The 26,125-nt window shown below is 41.8% G+C and overlaps 1 protein-coding gene across 1 annotated transcript in view; it reads left to right on the top strand.

Annotated features, from left to right (window-relative positions):
* LOC115370181 (cGMP-inhibited 3',5'-cyclic phosphodiesterase A-like) overlaps window positions 1-22,482 on the top strand; it is a 71,286-nt gene extending 48,804 nt beyond the window's left edge. The window contains exons 2-15 of the mRNA XM_030067083.1: window positions 832-1,077; window positions 4,715-4,860; window positions 5,081-5,196; window positions 5,328-5,571; window positions 6,148-6,224; window positions 7,225-7,421; window positions 7,998-8,135; window positions 8,940-9,051; window positions 10,041-10,148; window positions 13,259-13,458; window positions 14,640-14,843; window positions 15,015-15,176; window positions 19,848-20,115; window positions 20,407-22,482. Of these exons, the coding sequence (XP_029922943.1) occupies window positions 832-1,077; window positions 4,715-4,860; window positions 5,081-5,196; window positions 5,328-5,571; window positions 6,148-6,224; window positions 7,225-7,421; window positions 7,998-8,135; window positions 8,940-9,051; window positions 10,041-10,148; window positions 13,259-13,458; window positions 14,640-14,843; window positions 15,015-15,176; window positions 19,848-20,115; window positions 20,407-20,723 (2,535 nt within the window). The 3' untranslated portion in view covers window positions 20,724-22,482. The remainder of the gene's footprint in view (window positions 1-831; window positions 1,078-4,714; window positions 4,861-5,080; window positions 5,197-5,327; window positions 5,572-6,147; window positions 6,225-7,224; window positions 7,422-7,997; window positions 8,136-8,939; window positions 9,052-10,040; window positions 10,149-13,258; window positions 13,459-14,639; window positions 14,844-15,014; window positions 15,177-19,847; window positions 20,116-20,406) is intronic.
* Window positions 22,483-26,125: the final 3,643 nt, after the last annotated feature.

Below are 26,125 nucleotides of genomic sequence, written 5' to 3'. Positions count from 1 at the left end.
GTGTGTGTGTGTGTGTGTGTGTGTGTGTGTGAGGCAAATGGAATATCGGCTGAGGAGGAACAGATTAGCACATGTTGGTAGTGACAGGTGGCATCCACTACAAATATTCCAACACCACATGGTTGACCTTTGACATGAATGAGCTTTGGGGCTTATCAGTCGATGGGGTTAAAGCTCTGCCTGCCTCACTGACTGCCTGTTGGTTAGAAGATCCTTCTAGAGGATAATGTGACCGATCAAGCTTAGCTGATCACTGTTTTTGTTGGTTAAGTATCAATACAATCTTTCTGAGCAAATCTGATATCCATCCATTCAAACCAAGACACCAAGAATATTCAGTGTTGTCTTATGACACAGGGATGCAAACAACTGAATTCAATCAAGACAAAGGTAAACAATTTTGTTCAACTTTGTTTTTACCTTATGAACAGCAACGACAGCATCACACAATAAACTGCTGTCGTCCCACTTCTGGTTTTGTTTATAGTTCTGCCAATCGGGTAGATCCCATTTTCATAATTTGATATCGACTGACTGATATGCAGTTGTGACATGATGTAACAGACACTCATTGTTTGGGACTATGAAAGGTTTGTTCACTCTGTAAAAAGACCTGCACTGTACAGACATACACACACCATCCCTGTACATACATGCACATACACTTTTTATCTCTCAGGTGGGGAGATAAAGGAGCTTCATGCGTCAGTATGGTGTGACGTCTGTCCACTGCATCATCAATGCTTTATGTTAGCAAAGATGAGCAAAGAATAACACTCTGTCTTTTTCTATCCCCCCCCTCCCCTTCTCTCTCTGTTTTTCTGTCTATAGTCCTCTGGCACCAGTGTGACAGTGGACATTTCAGTGATGGGCGAGGCCCATGGGCTGATCTCAGACCTGCTGGCGGACCCTTCGCTGCCCCCCAACACCTGCAGCTCTCTGAAGGCTGTCAGCAACCTCCTCAGCACCCAGATCAGCCTCCAGCCTCTCCACCGGCCTCGCATCCCTGCAGACGCACACACCTTTTCCGACTCTGAGGAGGGGCCTGAGCGGACAGAGAAACTGGCCATTCCAAAAGTAAATGTTTCTCTCAAAGTCCTTCTTAACAGTGTGCTCTTGTGATGAAGGCCTCAAGCCAAAATGTCATGTTTATAAATAGCGCTACATATTTCTCTATAGAGCAAGCGTTGTAATTGTTTCCTCTGATGATCCATTTTCTCTAAAACTGTTTGAGTGCAGATCATTTTGGTCCTGGGCTTTACATAATATCCCATGGCTGATTTTCCAAATCAAAACCATGCCGAGGACAAGGGACAGATGAAGATGCTGAAAATTTACTTGCCAGTTAAAGATGTATCTGATGGTAACTTGGCTGATGAGAATGAATGAGAAGCCCCCTAGATTGATGGTGAAAACAACACATCACATCCAAGTCATATCACACTGCAGTCTGTAGCAGTGACTTTCAAAGTGTGGTCAGAGGACCCCCAGGGGTCCTTGAGGGGCTTCCAAGAGGCTCTCAGCAAAATCAGGAATAGTTTAATTTCACTAGAATTCAAGTCACTAGAAATTGTCACAATGGGAAAAAAGTCAATTCTCACCACTTAAATTCTATTTGTCAGTGTTCAAGTATGACATCATAGCTTAATGAAAGTCACCTCAGGGGTTCAGATCATGGAAAAAACAAAAACAAAACTGGTGTTCAGTACAAAGCTGTTTGAAATGAGTTACTCTGTCTTTACTGTGGGTCTTTATTGACCATACAGCCATTCCTAAACTGCAGTGAGCTGTCTGCACTATTGTCCTTAACCTGTTCATTCTCCCCAAGACAACTTAGGCACAGCTCTCCATGGGAATGAAAATTTTGACTTGGCATTTTTGGAGTTGATAATCACCTCAAGTGTGAAACAGCACAATCCCGCCATCCAGCTCTCCCAGCGCTCTGGTATCAGATTGGCAGTTGGTATCAAGCATTCAGTTAAAACTGGCGTGCATTTTGTGACTGTCTAATGAATTCTGTGAAATCATGTTGTACTTTAATATGCTTTTCATGAACACGCACGCACACACACAGAGGTGTGTCTCACCCTGCATACATCATCCCCATTTCACCCCTCAGTGCTGGCATGGCACGGGGCCCTAATGTAGCTGACAATGACGCACAGACTTCCAGAGGACTTTTTAATGTTTTACAAGGCCAGTGCTTCAAAATGTATGCAGGCACTTAAGACGGCGGGGGGAGTAAATAAAGCGTGTGATGCTATGCAGGATAGCCTAGCAGGAAAGTGACTAGCAGCTTAAACACTGCCAGAGCACGCTCGACTGCTCGGCCCATCTAGGGGAACTGGACAAGATGACGCCTGGCTGTGGCTCGTTGGGGATTGGTTGGGTTGCGTTTGGCAGTGGGTTAAAGCCGGTGATTCAGCGCTCTTGTGCTGTGCTGTTTTATGGCATTTGTGCTGCTCGGAACTAAGGACAGGAATAGCAGTTACATAATGGTCATCGTAAATTATGGTGACTTAAGTGAATCTGTTTGTTAAGTTTTAACCAACCTTACAGGAGAGCCTTGGTCGCTTTAATTGTTCTCATTAAGGTTGCATTTCAGCTTTTTTAACTCATTTTAGCTTTTTTTCCCATGATGATTAATGTCTAAAAGTAATTTTGCCTACAGCGCAACTGCAGGTTGGCACTGTAACTCTCTCGGCTCAACGTCTGGAACATTTCCAGACGTTGAACTTTCCTCTGTTGAATATATATAGGTTTAGTGAATGGGATGAATTTTGGTGAAAACTTGAATGGCAGCAGCTTCCCTCTCCCTGCTTGGGATTGACCTGAACTGAACCCCAGTCTTACCTCCATGTTGCTCTCACCCACACACCCACACATACATGCTGCACAAACACAAGGGCTGGTCGATATGGACAAAATCACATATCACAGTAAGTTTGATACAATGAAATACTGATATTGTGAGTGTTTTGATAAACCATCATTAGTTACGTGGATATGAAGACCAAGCAGGTAGAGACAAATAATATAGCAGCTACGACAGGCTGATAAGTTCAGAAAATGTCATCTCTTTATTGTGTTGCTGTCTTTAAAACCAGAACACTCATGTCAGATCCGAATATTACGATATCCAAAATCCCAGACAATATCTAGTCTCATATCACAATATCAGTATAATATTAATATATCGCCCAGCCCTAACAAATGCAACCACAACATGATGCAGGCAAGATGACCAATGTTTTGAATACACAGTAAGCTGAAATATAGCCCAGGTGGTTTTACCTGTCTTTCAGAAATTCTGCTGGCTCAGCACTACGTTTGAAACCGTTCAACAGCAGCAAAGGGGTCAGGCTGGCTGAGCCACTGGGTTGCCCCAAACAAATTCCTTTTTTGAAACTTTTTTTTTACATCTTTGGTGTTCTGTGTTTTGGCTGTTTGGGTGTGTCAGCCTCTTTGGCAATGGAGTTAAAGAAATTTCTCACTATCTGATGGCCTTTTTTCCACTGTGATGCTGTGAGCTCTGAGCCCCAGGGTTCGACGTGAGAAGTAGGGGCGTCTCTTACTGTGATTTGTTGTTTTCATTCAGGACAAGTGGATTTTTGTAAACCAGAATATAGCCCAAGGAGTAGTTTACAGTGGATTTACTTAATGAATAGCTGTTGGTATATGATGGATATTTTACCACATATGATAAAAATGTTTTTAAAGAGACTCGTCTTAACAGAGCTGAGGGTTTAGCATGTTAAAAGCTGTCTTTCCCCAGTGTGTTGTATCTGTTATTATGTACAACCCTGATATTTGTCTGTCGTTTTTTGCTACCAAATATCTCTCTCTCTCTCTCTCTCTCTCTCAGTGATACACACACATGAAGTGAATAGACAGAGAGGCATGGACATGTTTTTGTTCAATAGCAAGAGACATTTGATCCTCTGCTGCCCTCTAGATTCCACTTTCACCCCAAGAGCTCAGCACAGCACTCCACTGCCTGTCAGGGCCCATCGCTGTTTATATGCTCATATATGTCAGGACGTGTGTGTGTGTGTGTGTGTGTATGTGTGTGTGTGTGTGCATGCTTATGCATTTGTGCTTTTGTTTGTGTTTGTGTGTTTGTGATGCTGATAGCATAAAAGAGCAACTGCAATAAAATACCAACTGACAAATAACTGAGTTCAGCTCATGGCTTTACCTCAAAAAAAAAAAAAAAAAAAATAGAAAAAGAAAAATCTACCACACTGGACAGACTGACACTACAGACTCCCTTCTGCTTCCCATTCTGTCTCCCATATGCTTCTGAAAACTACAGCAGCGGGCCAAGAGAATAAATACGGCGGCTTTCCTCTGAAGTACCATTGCTTTTTTCATGCCCATAGGCTAACTCAGTATAAAATATTGTCCACTCTCGTCGTCAGAAGGATCAATCAAGTCATCATTTTTTTGTATCTCCTTCAGTGAAACTGAACAAAGTTTAAAAAGTTTATAACTTCCCCCCTGGAGTTTATTCACACCTCTCCTCCACAAGCAGTCGATAACATCTTGTATGCTGCTGATTTCAAAGCAAGTTCTTCATGTCATAGGTGCTTAGAGGTGTTCCCAGGCCTAGATGCTCTATTTGATGCTTTTTGCTCTATGCACCCTTGTGAAGCCACTGTGTGTGTGTGTGTGTGTGTGTGTGTGTGTGTGTGTGTGTGTGTGTGCATTGCAGCGTCTCAGGCGCAGCTTGCCCCCAGGCTTACTAAGAAGGATCTCGTCAACTTGGACCACCACCACCTCGGCCACAGGGCTGCCCACCATCGAGCCAGGGCCGGTACGCCGGGATCGCTCCGCCAGCATCAAACACACCGCAGACAGGTAACGTCACATTTTCTCCCACTCTAGTTCTTGCCTCTGAAGTGTTATTTGAAATCCCCCATTCAACAATGTGCTTCACTCTAACTTTGGCGCTGCGGATAGGACCCTGTGCTTGAATATTTGACAAAAGAGGTCTGGGAGACATTATAGATTTCATCAGCAACAGAGTGAAACGGCATCTTACTTATGTCATCGTTTGTGTTTCACGCCGTTGAACCAGTGAATCGTGGAACAACTCGGTGATGCTGACCATCTGCAAGAGTCGCTCCATGTCTGCCTCTTGTGCTGCCTCCGTCACCTCCAACCACCTGTACAGCAAACCACTGGGAAGACCAGGTCTGTGTTGTGTGTGTGTGTGTGAGAGAGAGAGTGTGTTTGAGCATGTGACAAAGGGGATATTCGCAGGGGTGTAAAATGCATCAAAATATTCCAGAAAATCAGAGCCAGTCATATCCTCTCTTCTCCAGGTTTCCCCCTGTCCAACGTATCACCTCTGGGCTCTCCGTGCCCATCTCCTCCCGTCCAGGGCACCCCTGTGTCCAGCCCCACCATCAAGACATGTTCAGTGCAGCTGCCCGAGCCCGCCGGGCCCCTGACTGAGCACGTCCGTGGCTCTGTGGCCCCCAGGAGCCACCACAGAGCCTTAACTCACAGCCAGAGTGCCCCAAGCTCCACCGCCCCTCACTGGCGGCCCCCAGCACTTTGTAGCAGGTGATGTACATGTGAACACAGACACACATGCACACATATTGGCAAACCAATATTGGCCTAATTGGATATTGGCTACTTAGTACTTACACATTTATTGTATAATCAATCAGTTTTAAGCTAGTTAATTACAGTAAATAGGATAAATTATATTGTAAGATTTTGGTTTTCAGAGGCATTTCCATGCTGCAAAAATAGCATAGGTTTTTTGGATATGTATTGAATAAAAATTAAATGTAAATCAAATATTAACATCAAATATTAACAGAAAATATCAGCTATTGAAAGCATCAGTCCAAAAACATCAGTGTGAGCCTTCAAACCCCACACTGGCCGAGCAACATGCACACCACAGCTTCATTATAAACTGAGTTTGGCTGAAGGAAATATGAGATATTAGAGAGTCTCATGTGTATGCGTGCCAGTTTCTGTATGTACTGTATATGTGCGCTCATTTGTGTTAATGTGTGTTTAAATAAGGAACATGAGTCACCATCAGTCTCTAATGAGGAGAGCCAAAGAGACGTGTCAGGATGGAGGTTCTGACTGTGGTTGCTTTCCTCTGCTTGTCTCTGTCAGCTGTGGCAGGCCATTCAACAGTCGGCTAAACCATGGCGTAGAGTCTGTCGATAAAGGAGACAGAGTACCCCACCCAGGTAAGCAGCACGGCACAGCCTGCACATGTTTTCAGCCTCTGCCGGATATCATGCTCATTCATCCACTGGAGCCGGAAAGCTTCCCAGATTAATAACCACAGTAAGAGGAACGAGCCTGGCTACAGAATCGCCACTAAAATACCATTTTAGCCATGTGAGCAACCTAAGTGCAAGTCCATCCATAACCAAGCTGGCTATGGGACAGGTGATGGAACAACAGCCTCATTGAAAGAAAATTGGGGATGCCGCCTTTATTACTTACGCCCCTAAGCTTTGGAACACACTACCTTTAGACATCAGGGAAGCCAGCTCACTAGACATCTTTAAAAGAAGATTAAAGACCCACTTTTTCACTTTAGCCTTTAACTAGCTCCTATTTTATTCCACACTGTTGTCTTTTATTGTTTTATTTATGTTCTTCTTTTTATTGTGAAGCACTTTGAGCTGCAATTCTTGTATGAAAGGTGCTATACAAATAAAGTTTTATTATATTATTATTATTATTATAACAGCCAACAATTTTTGAGGAGAAAAAAGCAATTATCATAGCATACAGTCCATTTTTGTTTTTTGTTTTTTTGTTGTTTTTTTTTGTTTGTTTGTTTTTGTTTTTTTCAAACAGTACTGTTCCCAAATCAGCACACTGGTAATCAAATAACCTGTTTCTATGAACCATTTGTCCATAAACACAACAGAACATTGGAATAGTGATTTCTGGTATGGAAGAAAAGTCAGCAAATCTTAGTAAAGCATTTGAAATAAAGAAAAAAGTCCTCTGTGCTGTTTTCAAACTGTTAACAAAGTTCCAGTCTTGAACCAGAGCAGTAAGCATTGTCCTTACAGTGGCTTTTTATCTTCCTGGATGATTGTGATTATTCCATGCACATGAGTTGACCTTTTCCATCGGTGCATTTGGAGTAGTCAGCAGGTGTCAGTGAGATGATTACAGCAAATTGCACATTTGTAACGGTTGTAATTGTAAGCTCTGTTTTTTCCCCAGATGAGCGTGTAGTAGCGTCGTCGGACTACGACAGCACCTATGACAGTACCTATGAGACCAACCACAGTGACAGCAGTGACTTTGCACAGAATGAGGAGGAGGGAGAAGGAGGCAAGAAGCCTCCCGAAGCTCAGGAAGGCTGCAGGGAGTATCAGGCAGAGGGCATCGCTCTTCACCCTCTCCTGCCGTCCCCAGAAGTAGGCAGACACACACTTCACTCTGTTAGACATGAAATCTGGCTGCCATTTTAACATGCTGGGTAGCTCAAAGTTTCTATTGCTGTCCCTCCTCTTCTGTTTTACTTTATTTACTCTATGTAAGATGCTATTATGTAGTTTTAATATGCTGTGTGTTACTAAATATCGATGCTGCACAGCCCCATGGCACATTTGTGGCATTGCAAGTTACAACATGTAAAAGTGCATTGCAACACATTGTCAGACTAGGTTACAAATTATAGTATACTATTGAAAATTTGTAAGATTTGGTACATTTTCATTTCCAGTAGTATGCATGAAAAAAAAATGACCTGTGCACTCAAAGGTGAACAGAATTGTAAATTTGAAAACGCTGATGAAGTTTGATTGAGTGTGTTTCTATAGGAATGACGTGTCTGGTGCCTAATGATTTAGCTGTGTCTCAGCCACCATCACAAGCAGTGATGACTCTGTTGTGGGAAAAAATATGAGTGCTGAAAATTATATAACAAACTTGAGAGTAGTGTTCCTTTATCTTGTGCTCCTCATATGACCCCTGACCTGTCCACCCCACAGGACAAACCCATCGTTGCCCCGGAGCCTCTGGTGATGCCAGAGCTGGAGCCTCTGATGAACCAGCTCAACAATTGGAATTTCCCCATTTTCAGTCTAGTGGAGAAAACCCATGGCAGGACAGGCTGCATCCTCAGCCAGGTAACCACTAATTAACAGGTGGCCACCTTGATGAAAGCATAGCAACAATGATTTGAATTAACAAGGAACTGATATATGATGCGGAAATTTTGTATCAGATCTAATTAGTGACAAAAGCACTACCTAGCAACATAAGCCAACCCAGATAAAAGGAGATGGGAGTGTAAAGTGGATATCAGTGTTAAAATAAACAAATGTATTCATATTTAAGGTGTGTAACAGCCAAGTAGAAAATGAGTACATTTTCTTGATGAAATCTAGCATTAATGAAGAAAGTGTGGTTGCTTTTGAAGACACTGTTATCAGTTCAGCTGTATCAGATCATGGGACAAACATACTTGAATTCTGTTTCTGGGTGGATTTCTAGATAAGATTTAGTTACAAGCTCATACATCTGACCTGGGACGTGCAAACTTGATTTGATTTGATTTGATTTGATTCAGTTGCTCTGGTTGTAAATATTGAACAACCATAGCAACTTATAAGCCTCAAAAATGCATCAAACATCTTTTTTTTTTTTTTTCAATGGGTTATATACACAACTACAAAAAGCACATATACAAAACTTACATCCATTTTTTCCTGTCAAGAAGCATGTCACAACTTAGCAATTATCATTAATTTGATAATGATTATAATTAATGATTATGAATTATGAAAATGGTGTATATTTTGCAACCATAACTTGGTGATTATATCAATTAAGAATACTTTGGAGAAGTTTTAATTTAATATGACTATGCTTTTAAAACAGAAGAGCTGATTCACAGTACTGATAATGTTTTTCTCATCTTAATGTCTTAGGTTTCCTACAGACTCTTTGAGGACACGGGTCTGTTTGAGACCTTCAAGATTCCTGTCCAAGAGTTCATGAACTACTTCCACGCCTTGGAGAGCGGATACAGGGACATCCCTTGTGAGTTGAACATCCAGAATAAGTGTTTGAAACTGTGAAAAATAACATCCGTCATTACCTTTATCTGCCACAAGGTGGATGTAGCAGTTTGTGATACAGCGCTCAGCAACAGGCCACCCTCATGTCTCAGCGATCCGTGGTGTCTGTATGAGAGTTCAGTGCCTACAATCAGCGGGACCACTGAATATCATAGTTTGGAGCATTTTGATGTTCAATAATTTGTGTTGACAGTCATATTTACTCACAATAAACTGCTCAGTATGTAGCATGAGCTTTTGAACAAGTTTCACAGCATCTGAAATGCTTGTTTCGCTTAGAGGAACATACACCGAGTTTTCACCATGGCCTGTGCTGTAGATTTATACATAAATATGAAATATAATTACGGCGCTACAGCTGATGTTCATTTTAGAGCCGTTTCAGATGAGTTACCATGTACTTACCTGCTGTGCACTGATTTTTTTGCAGTACACTAACTCCTGTTGCCCACCATGTTCACTTCCCATGTAAACAGCAAAACAGATATTTTTGTAAAATATCTTAAGCAATTTTTTTATCAATCTCAAACACAAAACTGCCAGACTTACTCACATACACCAGAGGAAATTTAGTCGTAGAGCTACTGCAGTTTCTCATTTCTTCACTTTGGACATAATACTACTGCTATGACTCAACAGTGTGTTTGCTAAAGTGGAGTGCTGGATTGAACAATAGAAAAGGAAAACCTGAATGACTTTGGTGTCTTTGTTCTCATCATACGCATACTGCATCATGAAATAGTATATTGTGCATTGTGCCCAAAAAATCCGCACATTAATCCCAAGCTATAACAAACTGCTCTGTGATGGGATCATCCTATTTTTGTTCCAGTTTACTTGTATCAAACTTGAGAATGTTCTAGTCTGAGTAACGGCCAGTATGAGATTTCATCATCATGGTTCTACCACCCTCCAGTGGTTTGAGTTGGTATTTTTTCTTCATCTCCTCAGATCACAACCGGATCCATGCCACTGACGTGCTGCATGCTGTCTGGTACCTCACCACTCAGCCTGTGCCAGGCCTCCCCACCCTGCCTACTGAGAACGGCACACACACCGGTGAGGACCCGGGATACATGCAGCGAGGCAGCCACATCAACACACACACTGCACAGTCACATTCACCTTTGTACATACATGTGGAGGCAGGCGTTCAACACAAACACAGAATTAGACAAACTGCTTTGTCACAAGACAGACACACATGCACACTTTAAACACACTTTAGCACAGCAGACATTTTGGCACCCAGCCAGGCAGACAGGCAAATACAGACAGGCAGGCAGCAGTGTGTATATAAATGGGCAAATAACAGACACACAGAAAGGGGATAAATAAAGGGGAGTGAGGGACTGAGGGACACAAACAGGCAGTTTAATTGGCACAGCCCATGTCTTGGTGGGACTTAAATGTAATCAGTTTTGGGATGCTCGTCAGTTTCATGCCTTTGAAACTGGAATAATTAGAGAGAAAATGAGAGACTGAAGAGACTCTACTACAGTATTAGCTGTTTCTTTGTGTCTGCATTGCTGGGTTTCACATACAGCATTGTTTTCATATATTTGCCTCACTGATGATGCAACTCTTGCCAGGAAAAGTGCTACAAGTTACATTCCTATTCACAGTCAGGAGTGGGAAGTTTCCAGAGGCGCCCTGGTGGCTCATCTGGTAGAGCGTGTCCCACGTAGCGAAGTTAATATAAGTTCTTACTGGGATTAGTTCGCCGCCTAAGCCCTTTGCTGCATGTCATTGCCTCTGTGTCCCGTGTCTCTCTCTAGTGTCACTATCAACATAAAAAAAAAAAAAAAAAAAAAAAAAAAATCTCAAAGTCAGAGATAGGAAAGTATGAATAGGGAAATCTTTAGCAACGTGACAAATTAATGCTATTTTGCTCAACATTCGGTCATGTCTGAGTTGTTATCATCCATGCCATGCAGCTGGCACACACACTGACTGGCATAAACCATGACACTTCAGTTGGTGTGTATAGCTTTTGGTCTAACAAAATATATTGTGTCAAAACAAAATGATGGATGTCTTAACCATAGTTTTTCAGGTCATATATAGCTGACATACAGTAAGCTGCTTTCATAGGCCTGGAGAGAATGTTCTCTGACCTATTTCCTCCATCTGAACACCCTGTACCTTTTCTGTGATGCACGTTCATCAGTCCCAGGACTGAATCCCTCACCTGGAGCCAGGCTCAGAATGAACAAGGCCGTTGCCAGACAGGATCAGTGGGTGTTTGTTTTTTTTTCTTCATCCTGATAATGAATAGCACTTGTTCACCTAAATAGATGCTTCTGAACGTGATCAGCATACTGGTGGCCTGAAGGTGAAGCTGAGGTCATGGAGTTTTTCTCTACAGTCACTCTGTGATTCATACAGTTTCTATTGGACATCATTCTGGAATGTGCTCTGCATCAACTGCAAAATAATTTTTACAAATTTCAAACAAAACCTAAAGAGCCAAAGGTCAACCGGTGTCAGCTAAATTGTGCTCTCAGTGAGTTCGATTTGTGGACATATCCAGTGTCTGGGAAGTGGCGATGGTGTGCATGTTTCACCACTGACCAACAAATAAGCACAGAGAGTCAGCAAATGCTCCTACAGTTTAGTTTGGAAGGTTGTCATTATAGCATGCATATTCGTGACTACATCTCAGCGATCCTGCAGCTTAATGTTTTGGCTGAGTTGGGCCATTATATAAATTTGTATAACCATCTTTCATCCTCAACGTCGGTATTGGCTTTCACCCTTGATAGCCGTTTCCATCTTGTAGCATTTAAAGTGAAACACACTGACTATTCCTGATGCTCTCTTGCTGGCTGCAACTTCGTGGGTTACAGTGACTTGACCCACTCAGAATGGCCACATCTGTGCAATATGTGTGAACTGTTAGTTCAGGGACGAGCCTCTGTGTAAACTAGTGTCCGCCATTCACAATCTACACTATGGAAAGGAGTGGGAATGTACAGAGCAAGGACAAACACTTTGCTTTACATCGCTTTGCTCCCCCACAGGTCCAGCCTGTTTGAATTTGTAGTAATCTAATTGTATAACCATCCCAGAACGACATTTCCCTTGAGACATGATGGCATTTTTGGTTTGCTTCTGTATTCAGGAGCAATATATTTTCTCCAAGCACTTTACTGTACAGAGAGGCCAGAATAAACACAGCTGTCTTAATAAATCTTTGCACAGACTGGCTAGCAGGTGGCCAAGTTGTTTGTGTGTGTGTATGTGTGTGCGTATGAATCCACCTCTGTCCACATACACTTACACCTCCCTTGCAGTTTGTCTGTGTGCTTGTCTCCCTGTCTGCCTGCATATGTGCTTCATTAGCAACCACAGGAAACACAACTGGACATTTTCATGCACACAGACATTTCTTTTTCTTTGTCGTCCACAACTGTTGGTTTCTGAATCCATCCTGCTTTTTGATCATTTAATCTCTAAGTTGTGAGCCCACTTATCTGAGCGATAAATCTCCTGCTCCTTGCCCTTTTCTCCAGCAGGTTAATCAACATCTTTCCAAATGAGATGCTCGCTATTCAGAGACAGACTCGGCACTCACTTCTACAGTATTCATCATTTCACCCACACACTTTGAGAATGCTTTAGAATAACCATCTTAAATAATCATCTAAAATCCATGGATTTTAGATGACCATCTTATCTTGCAAAGATCTTGCACCATAACTCAGCTCTTATACTGAGATTTGATAGCCATTCATTTAGAATAATTAAGGTTTGCATTGAATTTTCCCATGGCCTCTTTGTGGGTCTTGAACCAGACTTAGAAGTACCTTTGAGAGAAAAATGTGGACTGTCCCTTCCTGAAGAAACCCTCCTACTGCACCTTAGATGCCCCAGTCAAAAAATCATTTGACCGTGTGACATTCAGCTACATTACCACAGATTTAATAATCAATAATTGATTAGGTGATGGTATTTCATCCCCTAATTCATCATCAGATATAAGATAGCTACACATTTCTCTACATGTTTTGACCCCCCAACTACATGTTTGGCATTTATGCCTTTATCAGAAACAAGAAACAAGAGCCATCAAAAGTCAATTAGACACAGGAGTCCACAGTTGGTCACATCAACCAAGAGCGTCATCATTGATTTGGGCCTCACGTGTCCTCTTTTTCTGCCTGTAGACTCTGAGAATGGCATCACCCCTGGCACCACAGGGTTCCTGCTTTCCAAGATGAACCCTGTGCTGGAGGCGGGCTATGGCTCGCTGGCTGGCCTCATCCCTGCCCTGGAGCTCATGGCTCTGTACGTAGCTGCCGCCATGCACGACTACGACCACCCTGGAAGAACCAACGCCTTTCTGGTCGCCACCAGTGCACCACAGGTAAATGTGAGGCCGCCTCAGAAGCAAGGTTATTTAAGGTCATTAACGAAAAGTAACAAAATGAGGAAAACCAGATGTGAAAAACATTTTTGTTACCTCAAATAATGCTAAAAACAAGGCTTTAAAATTGACTGCTGAAACTGTATTGTGTGTTTACAAAACTAACTAAAATAAATTAACATCCAAAAAAGTGTTTTGTTTGATGCAATTGTTGCTGCAAAAGGCATTTACTCTAAAAAAAAAAAAAAACACAAATTCTGATTACGTGAAGAAGCACAAAGTCCATTTACATTAGATCTTGTGTATTGGTAAAAATAAACATGGACTGTTAAGATAATATTTTATCAGTATTAATTTTGTGTCCCAGATCCTACTTTTCAATCTGACATTTTGCTTTTTGCTTTATCAGTATACAGTGTTAGTTAACCAGATCATCTGCTGCAACGCCCGAATTTAAGGCCCCAGCTTTGCAGATCGGTTGCTCCTGTACATTGTGTCTATGGATGAGTGCTTGTTTAGAAATGGAAAGTGTTCTGTCAAAGTGAGATATTCAGTATATCTGAGTTCCTCTTTAACATTCAGTTCAACTCACAGAACCTGAATGGAGTAGAACAGACATTGAACTGCTTCAGTTCAGAATGAAATTGTGATTGTGGTTAGTTGCTATGGTTACAACGCACATGTAGGGCAGAAAAGTGTGTCACGCTCTCTTGAGATCTGAGAAGATATGGTATGTGCTGCGGCTGCCGTGCATTGGCAACAATTCACACAAAAATGACCGCTGCTTTGATCGTCCTGCCATGTTGATTTAAATAGGAACGTCCAGTCTACTCCAATTGAAGCTCTGTGGCTGAACTTGCAGCAAATCTTCAAATAAATGTAGGTCAAAGTGATGTGTCTATAGATTTCATATTGATTTAATGATACAGAGTGTGCTTTCCAAAAACAGCTCTTCACACTCGGAAAAGTTGAAGAGCAGTAAGTAAGCTGACGGTGTAAGTTAGACTAATGAGGACCAACAGGCGATTTTCACTCAAACTGATGCATTGCTACTGTACTGCAAGCACGGCTAATCAACAATAAAAATCAGTACACTGCATGTAGTTATCACCAGTAGGCTAGGCGATGAATATCAAACTTGATCACTTACTTGTGACTTTGCTCCCTGTCTCGCTCTGCAGGCCGTTCTCTATAATGACCGCTCAGTCCTGGAGAACCACCATGCGGCTTCTGCGTGGAACCTCTTCATGTCTCGACCTGAGTACAACTTCCTGGCTAATCTTGAACATGTGGAGTTCAAACGCTTCCGCTTCCTAGTCATCGAAGCCATCCTGGCCACCGACCTCAAGAAACACTTTGACTTCCTGGCAGAGTTCAATGCGAAGGTAAACATATATTATATAGATAAGTATGGCTATATAAATGTCTTTTCTCCAAAGACATTTCACCAGGCAGTCCAAGATGTAAGTCAGTGACAGCTAACCATTCAGCAGGGAATTCTTTTCAACACATAATTGCAGCTCTCCTCTCCTCATTAACCCTCTTGGTCTTCCCAGGTGGGTGATGATGCAGTGTCAGGAATTGATTGGACCAATGAGAACGACCGACTGCTGGTGTGCCAGATGTGCATTAAGCTGGCAGATATCAACGGGCCGCTCAAGTGTAAGGAGCTGCACCTTCAGTGGACGGAGGGGATCGTCAACGAGTTCTACGAACAAGTATGGCTGAGAACCCCTGTGATCAAACTGGTTTTAGGGTGGATATGTAGTTCAGGTTTTACTCAGGATCAAAAGGCTTGGTTAAAAACATGACACTCAAGTCTGCTGGGCTCCAGGTTACAGGTCTGAGTCTGTCGAAAGAATCCAAAGGCATATCAGCAGCACAGCACCTTGACTATTTTGCTGCAGTTAGTTAAGTTTAACTTCAAAATTGTTCCTTTGTTTTTGTTGTTCCTAGTTTTTTGTCCCACATTACCAATCCCACTGAGTGTTTGTGTGAAATTTGTGTTGCCAGATAAGAGTGAGAGACAGACTAATCTACTCCGCACATTAAGTAAAAGTTTTCTTTCTGCTACCTGGCAAACACATCAAACATCGTTTTAAAAAAAGGATCAGTGCAACCTGGCTGAAAATGGAAATCAGATATTTTTATTGAGCATACTTTGGTATTAGATGGCTGCCTGTTTAACACAAATAAATGATTGATTCCCCCTCTGTTGCTAGCAGTGTTGGTACTTGAGATGAAGAGCAGATAATGTTATTTTATTTTTTGTATATTTTGTGCATTTTTTTTTTCTGTGAGCTAACATGTGAGTTCAAAGGCAGATTAGGGACACACAGTATGGTGGATGTTTGCTGACACAGGGGCTTCAACCAGGTCCTCCCGCTGAGGAAGGGTTGGTGTTCACCCCCCTTACAGAATTTCCAAATAATCATTCTCTCTTTCAATATTAAAGATGCAAACTGGATAATTGGCTGATTTCTCCCTGGATATTTTGAGAAACAGAAAGGAGCGATTTGCTACAATTTGGAATCAATTCTCCCTCATGTGTTTGTGCCAGTGCATGTTTCCCATGTACAGAAATAGCACAGGCAGAACCTTACCTACTCCTTCACTCTTTACCATGTTGAAGGTAAGACAGATGCCTGGCAACAGATCCCATTCTTACCTAACGATCCCTCTGATTGGCCAGTCCAGATGGGTGCCAAGCAACTCAGAACGATAAAATCTGATTAGCCGGAGAGATATGATTACAACCCTTGCAACGGTATGTTTTAAGTAGAACAGAAGTAGAGCATTTAAGAGATCTAATTTAAACTGTTTTACACCGTGCTTTGAGAAAGAGATGGGTTTTGTTTGCATGTTGGTAAAGACAAATTATTTACCCAAGGTTGTCACAAAATGTTCCTGTGACAGCATACCTTATGTCACTATATGTTTTGGGGTATATGGTCCATTTTAATGAAGGGAACATATGAGTACACAATGCCACAGCATAAAATCTCGAGTCAAGGCTGTGCTGAGTGATGGGGAAAACGTCTTCCCTCTGGCCTGCTTGTCATGCTTCGTATTCTGCTATTTCACTCAAGCCCTCTGTTCAAATATGGTACTTTGAGAATTACGTATGACATCTGAGCAGGGAGGGGCTTGGGGGCACCGAGCGGGTTGTGTAAGTTTTCCTCTTCAGAGGGGAGACAGATGACCTACATGTGTCATCCCTGACAGTGCTCATTCACCATCACACTGATCACAAACTGATCACAGGGATGGAGCTGAGGCACAACAGAGCAAACACACACACAACACACACGCACATGCACTTACACGTGCGCACACACATGCATGCATTTATCCTCTGCATTGCACCACTTAGTACGTCCTGGGAATGGAGGTTTTTTGGGAAAACAAAATGAATGCTTCTGGTACAGTATAGTTGCATACTGTACCAGAAGTATAAATTGGGAATTCAAATAATAGACCACAGTCAATTCACAACATATCTATTGTCCATTGCAACATATTTTCCCCTCCTTTTACCAACAGACCAGTCACAGGCATAAACAGTCATCTCCCTTACACTCTCTTGCTATTGTTTTATTCTATATTATATATATTATTTTGTATTTTACAGTCTTTCTGTCTTATCTAAACACACTCTTTCTTGTTCTCACAGAAAAAAAAAACTGTGCAGTGCAGTCTACTGACGCCATTCAGGTTTCAGGTTGCCATAGCAATGGGAGCCATTGCCCCTCCATCCACGGACTGTATTACTTTTAAAGCCCTGACGTCAGAAAAAACACAACTCAGTGTGTGTGTGTAGTGTGTATTGGGTACACACACACACACACTCCTGATCAAAATTTTAAGACCAGTTGAGAAACTGCAAAATTTACATTTTTCACTGTTGGATCTTAAGAAGGTTCTAAGTAAAACTTCAAAATGCAAAAAGAAGAAATGGGAGTGAGACAAAAAAAAAAAAAAAAAAAAAAAAATGAGTAAGCAATTTATTGCAAGCAACCATTAAACTGAAATAGGCTGTTCATCAGCTGATCAAAAGTTTAAGACCACAGCCTTTAAAAGCCCAAATCTTTGCAAAAATGTGGATTCAGTGTCATTTTCTGTCAGGTATCCACACTGTCATGACCTCCTGCCCTGACCATGTGTGGAACTGAGAACATGGTGCAGAGCTAAACAATTTTCCAATAAAAACACTGAAGAGGGGAATCCAGGTTTACGGTTTTTATGGAAGTCTTTTTGTGAAACTGTAAAAAACATACAGACAGGAATACAGAAATAAAAAGATGTACAAGCCATATTAAACACATGTAATTATGCTCATATAACTTTACACTGCTAACTAAGACAGTTATTCAAGTAAGTGTTAAAAGTAAGTACATTCAAGTGAATACAGGTAGCGCAAAATGCAACCAGCTTTTACTATAGCAAGTTAACCAGTAAAAATAATCACATTCATTGAAATAATCAACACACACCGAATACAAATATATTTAACTGTAATTGTACTCACAGATTGTGCCAAATAAAGAGCCAAAACAAGGAGGATGGATGTGGATGGAACTATACCCCTCTCCACTGCTATGTCTCTTTTCAAAAACGGCTGCTCTCAACACTGGAAATCAGTGGTTTAACTACCCCCACCACTAGGTGTCACTGCACACACCTTTTGTAATTACTGGGGCCAGAATAGTACCATTAAAATATTGGAAAATACCCATAAATCAGTCCCACTGCAGGGACATGTTGTGCAGGTTCTGATAACAAATTGATTGATGATGCCTTCCTGTTTGGAATGCTCTTATACAAGCATAGACACTGAATTCAATGAAGATTATGTCCCTAATAATGGGAATTTGTGTAAACATGAAAGGTACCATTAGAAATGTGATCTGCAGAAACAGCCAGTGGAAACACTGCACGACACATACATGTACATCTTTGCTCTGGTTCCTCATCTGTGTGAATGCACAGGGCTTTCGTGTGTGAGAACATGTCCAGTTTCCGTTTTGTTGCCTACACCTAACCTTACCCTAACCTTAACCAAGTCCTCTCGTTGCCTCAGCTGAACCTCGTTACACTGACACGTGATAAAAGTGAGAAAGGCCGGTCCCTCTCATCCTGATGCTGAGCGGTGCCTGTGGCATCAGCATCAGACGTGAAAGGGGCGTGGCAAAGCTGCGGTACTTGACGACAAGGGAATTTGAATGTGTTGTGTTGTCTGAAGGTTGAAACCTGGTGATGGTGACCTTTCCTCTAGCGCCATCAGCAGGCCCAGTGGGGCATTTGCATTCAAAATGATGCTCTTGTTTAGAGGTTAAACACGTCTGATATATTAGGGAGAGTCAAAGTGGTTATGCGTCCTGGTCTATGTCAGGTGGTGCACTGACATACTCTGAGATTGTTACCATCACTAAAACCTACAGCCTGAAACCTACAGGTCAGCCACAGTTTGAGAGGCTGTTATTCTATTTGTAGTCTTCTTGACCCAATTTCAAGAGGCTGCTCCCAGAGGCGTGTGTGTGTATCTGGAACTTTCTGTTCTCGCCAGTGGAGCTGCAGAAGGATGTAAATCTCATGTTACATATAGAGTTAACCTAAAGCAAGCATCGTAAAAGTGGCATAAAGGTGATGCCTGCATGCATGGAATTAATTATTATGTTTTAATTCCATGTCTTTTGCTCTAGCAAATGGATCACTGGGCCGCAATGAATTAGAGTTGTTTTTTTTGTTTGTTTGTTTGTTTGCTTTAAATAAAATATGTTAATGATATTTTTGAGATGCAGTGCATCAATATACAGATACAAAAAAGACATAATTTGCTAATATTGAACTATGCATTAATTGGGTCCAGATGGGTCTGGACCCAGTTAACCCTATTAACCCAATCACATCCAATCCCAATCACATCTATCATCTATCAGTCCATGAGGTGTAATGGATTTCCCCAAAAAATCATAAAAATCATTAACATTTTCATTAATAAATTGCCAAATCATATCATTTTTTAACAGAAGTCAAGTCTGCTTTATTGTTTATTGTTTTTTATTTGGGACAGCTTGCAGTGTTTGAGGTGAAACATCTCATAAACTCAGTCAGTGTTCATCAAACTGAAATATGCTTACAGAAGACAGATAAGATCAGAAATTCAGTGTACTGCTGAATGCATTGTTGATAAATTTTCACTTGAAGCTAACACACATGCAAGTTGTGTTATCCTGAAGCTGTAAAATATGGGTCATTACAGAACATTGTGATCTCTCTCTTACAATATCAGTCTCATCAACACATAATACAGTTAATCTGTTTTGATATTTGATCCATTTTGTGCATTTGACACATTTGTCCTATGTGTCCACAATTCACCTTTCCAGGGCGACGAGGAGGCAAGCCTGGGCCTTCCCATCAGCCCGTTCATGGACCGCTCAGCACCGCAGCTGGCGAAGCTACAGGAGTCTTTCATCACTCACATTGTGGGACCTCTGTGCTCCTCCTACGACTCCGCTGCACTCATGCCTGGGTGCTGGGTCGACAGCCTGGAGGGAGAGGCAGAGGCAGAGGAGGGGGAGGAACGACAGGACTCAGAGGAGGAAGAGGAGGATATGGCGGAGGAAGACGCATCAACAAGTTCTGAGACCTCCCGTATGTCAACCTCATAATTACTGGCACCTCAGAAAGTCAGGTTTTCACTGAATTTCAGGTTTAATTGATGATTTTTGTTGTGTGTTGTGTCTTATCCTGTCTACCTAGTGAGTTTGCATTCAGATAAGATCACTCACCAGGGTGGGGAAGGAAGGAATTTAGATTTAAATAGGAATAGCCCATTGGAAGCCTTGTCAAAGAAATATCTGCCATAGTCAGAACTGGGATTGGTCATGTCTGACTGTTCTGTCCTTCTCTGTCTTTGTCGTTTCCTGGCTTTGTGTCTCACAGAGCGACAAGAAAAAAAGAAGGAGAGCAGGGGGAAAGTGTTTTGTGAGATCACACAGCACCTTCTGGAGAACCATGAAATGTGGAAAAGAGTCATTGCCACAGAAACCCAGGAGCAGGCCCAGAGAGAGGACCCTAACTGCATCGGTGGCCCCGCCGATCCAATTACAGCCATTCATGAAGAAGAGGAGGAGCAAGCAAGCAAAGAGGAGGAGCCAATAGATGGTCAAGACGAAGGGGGAGATGTGCAGGCTATAGAGGAAGAGGAAGTCTTGCCTCAGTCAGAGACTTCAGGGGAAAAAGAGGAGGAACCAGAGTGATTTATGAGCTCTTACCTTCTCTTGAACCAGGACCCTAAACACTGTCTAAAAAAAAAATGTTTGTTTCTCTCCAAACTAAACTCTTGATACGGTAGCCAGCACATCACTTCGACACGACACTGTAGAAGATGTTTTGGGGTAAAATGTGCCTAACAAAAACAGGGTTGGAGGACAGGGATAATGTGAGCCGAGTGCGTCTAACAAGGGTAGCTGGGATGAGAGGTGAAGAGGGAGCAGAGGTAGAAGAGGATCTGTAGACTGTGTGTCCAGTGTTTGTTGTATTCTGGATCAGGTGCCCTGCTCATTGCCCCGCCCTCACCCAGGCCGCCCGTCCTGCGGCATGGGCCAGCTGAACAGATTCACGCAACCAGTGAATAAAGAACTGTCACGTGCCCCCAACTGTGTTGTCGCTCCCACGCTATCAGCACACTGTGGAGTCGCCTATCAAGTTGTGCAATTGCAACAAGCTCCTGCTCCATGAAGACAATGGGATAAAAGCCAGGGAAAAAGCTGCATCCACTGGGGCTCAGCCTTGTAGATTTCAGAGGGAGACAGGAAAAAAGGGCCAATTTTAGTACATTTTGTATACAAACAGACATATACACCCACACACGCACTTACACACACACACGCCACACACCACATACACACAAAGCTACGGTAGAAATACATTCCATGCCCGAAACAGAATAGGAAGTTTAACAAAGAACCCTGTTGCTCTAAAAAGCTTTATTCTTGCTCAAGGGAAAACACAACAAAACCATTTTTTGTTCTGGTCACACGGTGTTTGTTTTTAGTCCTGTGTTTTCTCCCCCTCCGCTCCTTTTGTGTCTAGAAGTCAGTCCAGCACACCTACACGGTTCCAGGCCATACAACTCAGGAAGACAGACCCCCCGCCGAGCGAGACACCACACTTTAGAGCTAGCAGTACCCCTACCACGGCTTCAATAACAGAAAAAGAAATACTGCTTACTTTAATTCAGCACTGTTGAAGTAGTACATTTTTATTGACATTAAATGACATTTTGTTTTTAATATGTCACTTTTTTCTTTTCAGTATCCTGTGGTTCTGGCATTACTGCACAAAGGGAACTGTCCACGGGATTTTTTTTTTTTTTTTTTTTGTTTAATCACAGTCGTCATTATGTCAGAATCCTATTGCAGTCTGTCAGTGTCCCATTAAACGCTAAACAGAATCCTCTCACCATACGATATGTCACATTAAAGCAAAATTACAAGACATAAAACCTGGTAATCAGGTATAGCGTTTTTTTTTTTTTTTTAAGTGTTAGTTGCTTCTACACTTTATGTGACCCTCCCTAGTTACCTGCATAAATAATAATGCACCAACTTATGGTGTGATTTTTTCTCCTTTGCCATATGTTTTATAGTTCGGTATGTAAGCTGGCTGTTTCAGAAAGTAAAGAAATCTGTGAAGCAGTAGTAGCCCAAGCCAGAGTTGTCACAGAGTTTCAAATAGTGCAAACTGATTTACCAAGGAACCTGAAAGGAACATGATAAAACTATCCTGTGGAGCCCAGTGCTCAACATAATGCACGGTGCTTTCCTTCAAGGTTTTATACAGCATTAGAAGTGGCTCTCTGGAACCAGGAGGCTGCGTGTCCCTGCCAGGAACTGCATCCAAAGGTCTAGAACCGTTGACTAAGCTTTTATTATCTTGGCATGCGCTGTCAGACAACCACAGAGGCAAAGACAGCAATGTAGAGAAATTAATATCAGCCGCTCTGGGCCAGGAAAAGCAGAGCACATTAAAAAACAGAAGAATAATGCAAATACAGAATCTTGGTGTGGTTAAGAGTTTTATTTATTACATATATATTATTTGTGAGTCGCCTCATAGAAAGTAGGAATGATATCCTCAAAAGCATCTTCTGTGAGTGTCATACGAAATTAATTGAGAGATCTGGTTATTTTTATTTATTTTTTTTTATTTTTTTAGACTAATACATTTTAACTTTCTGCAGTGCATTAGCAATGACTTGGCTTAGACTAACCAAAATGAAAGATTTCATATGCTTTGTCAAACATTAATCATTCTACCAAAAAAAAAAAAAAAGTTTTTGCAGAACACAGATGATGGTCAGCACTGACAGTTGTCTTCAGAGAAAAGAGTCATAGTTAAAGATTTGCGTCTTTCAAATCAGTGTTTGAGTTGTGTGTAGCATTTGCAGTAGGTAGGTCATTCCTGCGTAGAAACTAAAATAGTTCCATGAGGTTGGCAGGTTGACCCCACTGCGTGGCAGGAAAGAGTTCAGACTGTACCGGCTACAGAGAAGAGGAAGATTCTGGCAATATTTGATCATGGGCCAGCGAAATCACCACACTTCCGGGCACATTTTGTCTTCATATCTACGCCTTGGCGCTTAGGATGTAGCCTGAAAGGTTCTGTCAGCGCTCTCCTTTGATGTCCTCTGAGATTCAGATTGGTGGTGATAGGAGAGCATGTGGACAACAAAGAGCGCAGACTCAGTACGATGACAGGAAGGAAAGAAGTGAAGACGCCTTTTAGCTTGACTTTTAGCCTCTGAGGAAGGGTCAGATGGTCTATTTTGTAGATTTCAGCAGATGTAGCTAGATCCAGCTCTTTGAAGATACGCCAGTTATGTTGCATTCATAAGCATGCTAAGAGATCTACATTTCCAAATCTTTAAGCTGTAATTAAAGGGAGATGTCTATGGGCTGAAACTGGCATGTACTATATCAGATCAGAGCTTTGAAGATGCTCTCACTTTCACTAATATTGTAAGACTTTGATTCCCATTTGTATCAGTTATGTGCCAATGCTGTAAATGTGATGCACCAGAAAAACAAAAAAAAAGTCTCAGAAAATCATCTCTTAAATTTCTAAATGTTAATAATTTCCCATTCTCACACTCACTTGCTCAAGATTTTGCTCAGATTTGCTTTACTCTGACATGTGGCTCCCTGTTCCAGTGAGTTGTCAGCCATTTTCCACCAAACGTCCGATGATGTGAAAACCTTTCTGTAGCTGTGTGAGACACCTGCACTTTGGCCCTCCTGGACATTGTGGACATTGGAGAAGTGGCTTTCAGAGGTGAAGTGTACCTGGATAGGTGGTTAGTGAAGGTTCTTTCAAATTTAAGAGTAGGGAGTTAGTGGTGTGTCTAGATGTTGTTTGCAGTTATGTGTTTATTCTTCAGAGGCACTTGCTATCAAAGACATGAACCAAAAATCTGTGATTTTACTCCAGTTCTGCAGAAAAGAACCGTCAGCTCTGATTAGGCTTTTCTAATTCACTTTGCTGCTCACACAGCTCTCTCCTTGCCTCTCGATTCGCCATCCGATGGCTTGATGAGGAGCACCTAAGATGCCCCCTACTCGGTTTTTGTCCCGAAATATTGTGATGGGCTGAAGCAGCACAAACATTCACTGGATGTGTTGTCATTCATTATTGCTCTTTCCCAAACAAAACAACCCAGGAAACACCACACAACACAAAAACAAAGTACAACTGTTTGTGTGGAGATTAAAGTAGCATGTAAGGTCCAGAGTGGGGGGTCCATCACTGTGATTAATAGCTCTGGAAGATAAGACGAGAAAAGATAAGATAGTGTGTTTGCAGGGAAATGTGTTTGGGAGATTGAAGCCGCAGCACCAAGGACACATAAACAGTACATGAAAACAACAACAAACAGAAATGCAAATGTCCTCTAAGGACAAAAACACATCATGCACATATACAGGATATAAAAAATAAGCGACTAATCAGGCTGTTACACAGGAGAGACAGACACTAGACAGGCTCTGCTGCTTCCAGACAGTGTTTAAGTTTGCATTGGTTGAAGCGGCCCTACTGTGACCCAGTTTCTTAACTCAGTGACAGTTTTTTTTAATTGTGTTAACGCTATGTCTAAATCCACAACTACATCCACTGCACTAAGTTATCAAAGTGGCCATTGTGCAAAGGAGGCCAAAGCTTAACTGTGCAACATAATGCCCTTGATTGCTTATTCCTTGTACTTACAATAGGAAGCAGTTGCAGAGGTTGGTTTGAGTGCGATGAAAAATTGCATTTAAGCTGTTTGACCTCAAGTAGATTCTTTATAAATGATAAAAGTGAAGGCGTCAGAAGTGAAGGTGTTTTTTCCTAAGGTACCACTCTTTAGTAGTAGATTCCAACTCAATCATGTCAACTGAAAGAAAAAATTACCTCCAACCTTGATTTAAGTCAGTCAGAGGAAGCCAGTTTCATTTCTGAAAACCTAATGCTGCTTGGCACACACGTTAGAGTAGACTTTCTCCCCAGTACACTAAGCTTGTACCCGTCCATGCTCCAGCTCCATGTTTTGGGGATTCTGCATACACTTGTTCATATCCCCCATCTGGATATCCATTTACTTCATTGAATTACATCCACTTCAGTTTCTCAAGATCAAAGAAATCATTGAAGTGTACTAATTTCTCAACTTAGACAAAATGGACCCTTTCCTCTCCTCCTCTAATCTCCCTCCCTCCGCCCTGTCTCACTAACTGTAGCAGAGCAATCAAAGAGACTTAGACAAAGCTGTGATCGAAGTCGGGGGTCACTATTTTCTCACAAACAATATTCAAGCATGTGTGTGGGTGTGGGTGTGTGTGTGAAGCCACTGATGTAGGTGTCATCATTATGAGTAAGCCATATGGTGTGTAAGACTGGTCAAGTGCCCTCCAATCTGATGAGATTTCTATTCTTGCTGCATTGATGAGTTCATGAGATCCTCTGTAGTGTAGAACCCAGTGATTGAGTTTATCTGAGACTGTTCTCCAGTGAAAAACGACCCCATAGGGAGTTTGTACAGCAGCATATCACGACCTGTAGTTACGTTTTGAAGTCAAGCAACCTCTAGCAGCCCTGTAAAGCAATCAACATACCTTTCACTCCGGTGACCCATGTTCAAATCCAAGCTAGAGCAGCGTTTATTTTTAACAACAGTATCCAATATTAGGTGGCTAACATTTCATAACTTTGACCATGACCTTTTCCTAACCATAACCATCACAACAAACCTTTCCCTGGCTTTAACAATAACCTTTTCCTAACCTTAACCCCTGGAACAAACACCTATGTGGTCGTATGGATTGGAGGACTTGTTAAACTACTGAAACAAAAAGAAAATGTCCAAAAGATATTGGTTAAGATTTTTGGGATGCCATTGCATTAAACAACATTTTTTATATACGAGCTTGACCAGAAAACGACAAATAAGCAGGGGTTATACGTACCTTTCCCTTGCTAATAAAACTCACACAGAACCGTAGCCAACACCGGTGGCTTCTTAAAGAATGAGAGGGAGAATGCTGCACGCTGGATTAACTTGTGCAAACCAAAGAAACTTTTTAAACTCTGTGGTTTTTTGTGATTTGCACAACATAAACCCTAA

The sequence above is a fragment of the Myripristis murdjan genome, chromosome 13 (assembly GCF_902150065.1).
Source record: "Myripristis murdjan chromosome 13, fMyrMur1.1, whole genome shotgun sequence".
Lineage (NCBI taxonomy): Eukaryota > Metazoa > Chordata > Actinopteri > Holocentriformes > Holocentridae > Myripristis > Myripristis murdjan.
The sequence above is the reverse complement of the archived record's forward strand: the minus strand, read 5'-3'. Positions and strand labels throughout refer to the sequence as shown.